This window comes from Camelina sativa, chromosome 12 (assembly GCF_030686135.1).
Source record: "Camelina sativa cultivar CO46 ecotype springtype chromosome 12, ASM3068613v1".
Lineage (NCBI taxonomy): Eukaryota > Viridiplantae > Streptophyta > Magnoliopsida > Brassicales > Brassicaceae > Camelina > Camelina sativa.
Window position 1 is genome coordinate 36,172,313 of NC_141891.1, and position 8,946 is coordinate 36,181,258.

Genomic DNA, 8,946 nt, shown 5'->3' on the forward strand with positions numbered 1-8,946 from the left:
AGTTCAAGTGGGGGGCATTAGGTAATAATATGTGAGCTTGGCCGTAGCCTTCTATTAAGCTTGCTATACTCGCAATTGTACTAACATTGGCATTTTTCATTGTGAGATTAATAAAATATCTTTTGTCCTTCAAAATTGTGTGGCTGGATCCACTATCCACCACAGGTACACTCATGTCCTCAGCCATTTCTATATAGGACAATAATTTATGTTTTAATTTTAATAACACAATTATATAAAATAGAATCTTTGAATTTAAACCAAAACAATTATCCAATACATAAACCGAAATTAAAGCATAAAAGCATAGAAATTAAACCAAAACCATAATTAAAACTAGTTATCTTCCTTAAAGCAATCAGAAGTCTCATAGGCTAGTGAATCATCATTCTCATGGTCAAAGTCACCTTCACCATCGAGATGCACATAGTTAGCTTCTGGGTTTTTCTTCAAACTCTCTTGATAGAGGTCAATGAAATGCTTAGGAGCTCTGCACACCTTGGCCCAATGGTTAGACAAACCACATCGGTGACAAACCGACTTAGCCTTTTGTTGTGGTTTAAAAAACCCACGGCCTCTACCACCACGGCCACGACCTCCACGGCCATAACCTTCAAATTTGCTTCCATGGTACTGTCCACGACCACCACGTCCTCTTCCACCACGGCCACGGCCATGGTGCTTATCTTTATAGACATAGTTGGTCTCCTTGGGCTCTTTAGCTTCCTTAGGCTCTTTAGGATTTTTCTTTTCCATATCTACCTTGTATGCTTATGGTAATGGGGCTGTACAAGGAGGTCTCATAGCACTATTAATCATCAACAGCTCATTGTTCTGCTCAGCTAGCAGCAAACACGAGATTAGGTCCCCATAGGTTTCAAAACCCTTTTCACGATACTGTTGCTGAAGCAGTATGTTGTTAGTGCTAAAAGTAGACAATGTCTTCTCTAGCAGCTCTTTCTTGGTCACCTCAGTACCACACAACCTAAGGAGTGAGAAAATCCTAAAAAGCTCTGAGTTATACTCATCCACAGATTTGTAGTCCTGGATCTTAGGTTTTTCCAATCAAATTGAGCCTTTGGTAGGAGCACCGTCTGTTGGTGTCCGTATCTGCGTTTCAGCTCTGTCCAAAGGTCAAGAGGATCTACTATGGTGAGGTACTGAGTCTTGAGACTCTCAGCAAGGTGATGGCGCATATGCATAATGGCCTTGTACTTTTGCTTGTCAGAACAGTCAAAATATTCTTTAATGCATTCAAACAAATCCTTTGATTTCAGATGGATCTTAGTATCTAATGCCCATTGCAAGTAATTGTCTCCAGAAGCATTCAAGGCAGCATAGTCTAGATTGTTTAGTCTTGCCATCTGCATAATACAAAAATAAACAGCCTTTCATTAGCATGCGGTATTATGAGACCGATCCATGCAATCACTTAATAGGACATGCGGTAATGAGACCGAAACATGCCAAACCCATAGGGTCATGCGGTAATGAAATCGAAACATGCCCAACATTTTTACTCAAATTTTGTGGTTTAATTCAGGCATGCAAGACAGCAAACCTAGATAGGTACTAGCATGCAACAATTTCCTTTTACTAGATAGAATCTCCTTTTCTTAAGTTTTCCTTTTCCAATTAGGATTTTAGTAAATATTTTTCTAGGCTTTTAGATAACTACTTGAATTAATTTAGAAGTTATCCTAATCTATGTTTTAATCTTCGAACAATTCCGATATTTCAAGTTTTAGTTTCTAGAAATTTAACAAATAATTCTAAGAACAATCGGATTCAAACAAATTAATGTTTTCTTAAGTTTTAGGATAATTACTAAGATTTATTTGGAAGTTATCCTAACAATTTTAACAACCTAAGAACAAGTCTATGTGCTCGAGTTTATTTTTCATGTAGCCGAAAATTTACAGAAATAATTTATGCTACAATCGATTCACATTTTTTAATCTTAATGATGTATGCAATACATGAAATAATCAAGCAATAACAACCAACCGAATTTTAATCATGATTAATAGGTTCAATTTGCAATCAATCTAGCAACCCTAAACATCATATAATCTGATTTTAAAGTTTTTAAAGTTTAGGGATTTTAAGCTTTTGCTAGTTGGTTTGTTTGCTTGTAGATTTTAAGGTTCCAATAACTTTAATAGATCAAGTTCGATTCATAGATTATAAGAGAGTTTTGATCTTATTTACCTTTCACCAATTAGGGTCTGACTGGATATGAACCAGGAGCTAAAAGACCTCGGTTGTACCTCTCTCTCGATCACAAACCTCGGACAGGAATCGAACAGAACACGAGCAGGAACCAATCACGACACAAGCAGGAACAGATCACGACACGAGCAGGAATGGATCACAAACAGAACCCGAACAAGGACCGATCGCCGAGAGTTTTGAACGAACAAAGGATGGAGGCGGCAGCGGTTTAGGGTTTAGGTTTTCTCAGTGGTTTTAGGGCTTCGTGCTGATAACGTGTTGTAAAACAAGAGGATTCAAAGTCTAGAATCTCTTATTCTTATTATTCATGAATGAGTTGAGGTTACATATATATAGTATAGGACTTAGTCCAAAACAGAATAGGAAATACATAATGCTAAACCGACCTAGTCTAATGCTCATGGCCAATGGGCCTTTGCTTCTAGCCGATGGGCTTCGTGTATAGGCTTGGTTATGGAGTCCATCCTTAAGTGGTTTATAACAGAACTTTAATTGTCTTGCTTATGGAACTTGAATACTTGCTCATGGTAACTCTAAACTCGGGTTAGCACTCCATTTTTACCAATCTTTTCGTTTAACCCGATTTGTTTGTCCTACCCATGAACCCAAACCTTTCTTTCAAACCATGTTGTGAATTGTTGAGTGAGGCCTCTTTCATTGTGCTATAGGTTGTGAAACCTTGAGAGTATTGAGAACGACAAAGAACTGCCTCTTGATTTAGCTAAGTTAGAATTTGAACTAGCTAATAGATTCGGTCTTGAAAGATAGGTGGTTAGTATGTTTATTTGGGGTTGGGTTGTGGAATAAAAAAAAAACTCTCTAAGGTTAGAATCAATTAGCTCTAAGTCTCTAAGTAAAAAAAAAAGAGAAAAGATCTTGCTATAGTCTCCTAAATTTATGTATATATATATATATATAATATGTATATATATATATATATATATATATATATATTAGGAGTTTAGCAAAGAAAGAAAAAAAAAGAGAGAGAGAGAGCTAGAAGTTTAAACCTTAGGGAGTAAAAAGAAAGGGGGAGTTAAAATCAAGGATGTGGGTAGTTTAATTCTAGGGGGGTTTAAAAAAAAAAAAAAAAAAGAGAAAGTGAATGAGAAAAGGGTAGATCATCAAGAGTTAAGCTTTGTATGCCCAAATTATTCTCAGTCTTAGATAGTTTTCACAACTGTCTAGCATTCCTTCTTTTGAGAGAAAACCACCCAAAGAATTTGTTTGAAACCACCTTACTAAAAAGCCTTACCCTTTAAACCGATTGAGCTTGATTCACCTTCCATTTGCAAGAATTTGCCAAACACTTAATTGAATGTGAAAGAGATGTTCTCTATCACTTTTAGACCATTTAGGGTGTTGCATTTTTGCATTTGCATGTTTTGGATGAAAACAAGTGCTAAAGAGCCTAAAATGGGGGAAAACAATGACAAACCCGAGCTTGTAGCCGAAGGAGCCATCGAGCTGGAAGAACAAGTCCGAATCCCAACACGATCGAGGAAGATCAAAGAACAAGAAGAACACCCGAAGATCTATCCTAGGTGTAACCCGATCTCATCCTCGTGTACCCCGTCGAGTAGACCATCGGGCAGGTATGGGAAAGTAGGTCAAAGGAGTTTCCATATATAAACCCCTCCTCTCCTAGCTCGCAAATGAGCACGCCGCAGACCCTCAAACCAGAGAGCGAGAGCTTCTGTGAGAGAACTGAGCGACTCAAACACTTTTCCTTTTGTTTTTACATTTTATTTCATAACTTTTATCGTTTTTCTGAGATTTCTATCCTGTATTCTTTCTACTCTACTCTACCGTTTATTATAATGCAATTTTCATTCTTATTTGTTGTTTTGTTTCTTGTTATTATGGCCGAGTGGTGTAGTAAAGTTTCTAGGGATGGGATAGATGATTTTGTGTTCTTGATCGGTTAGGATGCCTTAGTTTGATTGTATATGTTTGATAGATTTCCTTCTAGGTTGGTGTTCTTAATGCCGTCAACAGAACGAGAGGTTGAGATTAGATCTAGGGTGTTTTACCACCGAGAGGTGTAGATGAGATGCTTGAATTAACCAATGCTAGAGGTTCACTCGCTCTGAGTAAGAGAATAGATGAGTTAGGGTTTACTTACAATAATGAATCAGATCTTAATGCATGCTTGGTCATGTTTCTCCAATGAGAATTGGGTAGGGAAGTGATCAAGGTTGATTGTTGCTAGTGCGAGAGTGTGGTAACAAAGTTTTAGAGATTCATTGTCTAGGAAATATTTGCATGAGGCATGTAAGGCATCTGTACTGGTCAAGGATACTTAGGATTCGATTACCCCATCCTTAGAAGCTTTCATATTTGAATTGTTTTCATTTTCATTCATCACTCGATCACTTACCCGATCAGGTACATGATATCCTGTATCGAGTAATACCTCGAGCTGTTCATATCCCATTTGCTTAGTCGATCACCCCACACGATCCTGTACTCGATTGCTTGCATTGAGTGCTTAGGTCGTGTGGTTTTTTTGTTTATATTCTTGTCTTTCATTTATTTTTGGATTGTTAGATCAAAACCCTATCTGCTTGGCTTGACTTGTAATGTTCTGATCATATCCTTCCTGCTAGCAATTAACAACCATTTGGACTGATAACCCTTTGTACTACAACTGCATAGGGAACTGATACCCTGGGTGAAAACCTGTCTATCAAAAACCCAATGGGACAAAACTTGACCAAGGGAAAAACAGCACCAAAGCAACACTTTACCCTTTACCGAGCACCTTGAGCTGTGAGTAACGTCCAAATGGTTTGAACCGCATCTTACTGCTTCTTTTCCAGCTCCTTGATTAGTCCATTGACAGCTTGGTTGAACGTCTTCGATTTAGACCTTGTTATAGGACCTGCCGGGACGATCAACGCTTCCTCCAATGCTTCCGCTCGTACAAGCTGCTCCTCCAATGCTTCCTCTGGTTTATGCTGATCCTCATGTCCATGTTCTTTGGTCGAGCTTTCCATGGTCTCATCATCCTCTCCCACTTGAAAAGGATTTGACTTCAAATCCGAATTATCTGCACAATAAGGAAGAAGATCAGAAACATTGAAACTGCCAATAACTTTATACGTACCTTGGAGGTCGAGTTGGTAGGCATTGTTGTTGATTCGTTTGAGCACTGTGAATGGTCCATCAATCCTTGGCATTAGTTTGGATGCTCGCTCCTCCGGGAAATGCTCCTTCCTAAGATGAACCCACACTTAATCACCCTCATTGAAGATGACTTCTCTACGCCCTTTGTTCGCATACTTTTCATACAGCTTCGTCCGGGCCTCAAGATTCTCCTTAGCCTTTTTGTGAACCTGTTTAACTAAATCGGCCTTTTTCTTGCCATCAAGACTTGATCTCACACTCAAAGGTAAAGGCATTAGATCCAAAGGAGAAGTGATTGAACCCTTAAACGATTTCAAATGGAGAAAACTTAGTTGCAGAATGCATAGAATGATTATAAGAAAATTCAACATGCGGCAATAAATATTCCCAAGTCGTCAGGTTCTTCTTAATAAGCACACGCAACAAAGTAGAAAAGGTTCTATTGACAACTTCAATTTGACCATCAGTTTGCGGATGACATGTAGTAGAGAAAAGCAATCTAGTTCCTAACTTAGACCACAAAGTTTGCCAAAAATAACTAAGGAACTTAGTGTCACGATCAGAAACTATGGTCTTAGGTATGCCATGCAAACAAACAACTTCCCTAAAGAATAAACTAACAACATGAGATGCATCATCAGATTTATGACATGGAATGAAATGTGCCATTTTAGAAAAGCAATCAACCACCACAAAAATAGAATCCTTACCAGCCCTAGTCCTAGGCAATCCAACCACAAAATCCATAGATATATTAGTCCAAGGATGCAAAGGAATAGGTAAAAAGGTATACAAACCGTGGGATTGAACCTTAGCCTTAGCTTGTTTACAAGTCGCACACCGTTCCCAAAGTCGTTCAACATCTCTTTTCATGTGCGGCCAGTGGAAATGTTCTTGCATCACCTTATAGGTCTTAGCAACTCCAAAGTGACCCATTAAACCACCACCATGAGCTTCCCTTAGAAACAATTCTCTCAAAGAAGAGTGAGGCACACAAAGTCTATTTTCAAAGAATAAATAACCCTCATGGCGATAATATTTCCCAAAGGCAAACTTCTCACAAGATTGAAATATTTTGCTAAAATCCGAATCATTGGCATATAAATCTTTTATCTGCTCAAAACCTAGCAATTTTGCATCCAAAGAAGTAAGCAAATCTTTTATCCAGCGAGATAATGCGTCGGCTAAAACATTATCTTTACCTTTTTTGTACTTGATCACATATGGGAATGTTTCAATGAATTCGACCCACCGCGCATGACGTTTATTGAGCTTTTGTTGACCCTTTAAATGTTTAAGAGACTTGTGGTCAGTATGAATGACAAACTCCTTCGGCCATAGATAGTGTTGCCACGTTTGTAGTGCTCGGACCAAAGCGTAAAGCTCTTTGTCCTAGGTCGGATAATTGAGTGTAGCTCCTCCTAGCTTCTCACTGAAGAATGCTACGGGCATATGATCCTGCATCAAAACAGCTCCAATACCTATGCATGAGGCATCAGACTCAATCTCAAAAGTTTCATAAAATTTGGAAGAATTAAAACAGGGGAATGAGTAAGCTTCTCTTTCAAGGCCTGGAAGTCATTTTCTTGTGCAGCGTCCCATTTGAAACCAACGTCCTTCTTGATGACTTCCGTAAGTGGTGCGGCAATGGTGCTGAAATCCTTGATGAACCGTCGGTAGAATCCTGCTAAGCCGTGAAAGCTCCTCACCTCGCTCACATTTGTAGGACTTGGCCAATCTTTGATTACCTTGACTTTTTCCTCATCAACTTTGATTCCATCTGCACTCACAACAAAGCCTAGGAAAACAAGATTATCTGTGCAAAAGGTGCACTTCTTAAAGTTTGCATAAAGTTTTTCCTTGCGAAGCAATTCCAAAACAAGTTTAAGATGCATGACATGATCTTCTAAGTTCTTACTGTAATCCAAGATGTCATCAAAATAAACCACAACAAATACATCAATATGCTTCCTAAGGACATGATTCATCAACCTCATGAAAGTGCTAGGCGCATTAGCTAAACCAAACGGCATGTGATGTAGTATTTTTCTGTATCAATTATTATCAATCCACAATTTGCATTAACCAAAACACTAAGAATACACAAGATTCTTAATCTATTCTTAAACAGGAAAATGTTCTTTTGTCACAATTCTATCTAACAAACTAATTAAAAGTAAGAAAACAGAACAATTCAAACAAAACAAACTCAAAGAAACAGAACACAACTAGCAACAAGCTTTAAATCAGGATTAAACAAATGAACCTTGGGCAAGGTAATTGACTTGGGAGATAGCTAATCAATCCTAGATGTCTAAGCAACAATCAAGAACAATCCTATGGCTAAGAACACTTATGCAAATCAAATCATTTCCATGATAGAGATTCTATGCTAATCAAGTGATAATCGACAATTTCCAAAGGTAATCACAAGGTAAGCATGCATTAATATCAAGTCTAAATACCACTGAGCACCCTAATCATCAATTTACATTGGCTAGGAATGCAAAGCTCTTGATTAATTTGGTTCAGGAATTTCATCAAACATCTTGTGGGCATGGAAATCCTAATGTCTAGATTCAAGCTTGATCAAGGCTATCTAGCATTATTATCACTAATCAAGATAGGAAATACATAAAAAAAGCCCTAGATATCAAAGATCAATCATCTATCTCCCTAATCTACCAAGCCCAAAGTTCTAAAAGATCTACTCACTCATGGTTATGATCACACAAAGGTATCTTTGTGAAATCACACAAAGTCGAGCTCGTCGGGCCAAGCACCCTTTCTTGCGTCTAACCTTTTCTTCAGACCGTCAAGTATAGTTTTGTTCGTTGCTTTGGCCTGCCTGTTTCCTTGCGGATATCTCGGCGCTGACTTCCTTAATTTGATCCTCCACTGCGCGCAGAAGTCTTTGAATTGTAAGGAGATGAACTGCGAGCCATTATCAGTGACTATTTCGTAAGGCAGGCCGTGACGGCAGATGATATACTTCCATATAAAGAGCTGGACGTCTTTGGCTTTGATATTGGCGTAGGACTCGGCCTCGACCCACTTGGTGAAATAGTCGGTGAGGACGAGAATATAACGTTTTTGTCTTGAAGCGGGTAACAGGCCGATAATGTCCATTGCCCAGCGCATGAAAGGATATGGAGCTATGCTGGCTCATATTAGCTCAGTCGGCTGGTGAATGATGGGGGCACGGCGTTGGCACTTCTTGCATTTGGCTACAAACTTCTCACAATCAGGTATCATTGTCGGCCAGTAATGGCCGTGCTTCTTGAAACATAGTCTGATGCGGTCCATCGAAGTAAGTGCTCTATCATCAAGGTATAGTGGGCAGCCTTCGTTTTCAATCGTTGTTTGGCTCATTTATCTATTAGTACGTCTCTGTCAGCGAGCTATGCGCGAATCTCGACTTGCCAATCCGTCTTGTTGTCGTCCAAAGGAGGCTCGAACTACCGTCTCCAAGTTGTTGTTTTCCAGGTGGTTCTAATTTCGTTTGGCAGATGAACGGCGAGGCAGGTTTCTGCTTGAACTTCTTTGATGCTTGGCGTGTCGATGCTTTCCACTGGGATGATC

At 39.0% G+C, this 8,946-nt stretch overlaps 1 protein-coding gene across 1 annotated transcript; it reads right to left on the reverse strand.

Annotated features, from left to right (window-relative positions):
* Positions 1-771: 771 nt before the first annotated feature.
* On the reverse strand, positions 772-1,364 carry LOC147933166 (uncharacterized). The gene is made up of 2 exons (XM_087477321.1): positions 1,033-1,364; positions 772-985 (listed from the first exon to the last, which is right to left on the reverse strand). The coding sequence occupies exons 1-2, from the start codon at positions 1,362-1,364 to the stop codon at positions 772-774; spliced, it is 546 nt and encodes a 181-aa protein (XP_087333447.1).
* Positions 1,365-8,946: the final 7,582 nt, after the last annotated feature.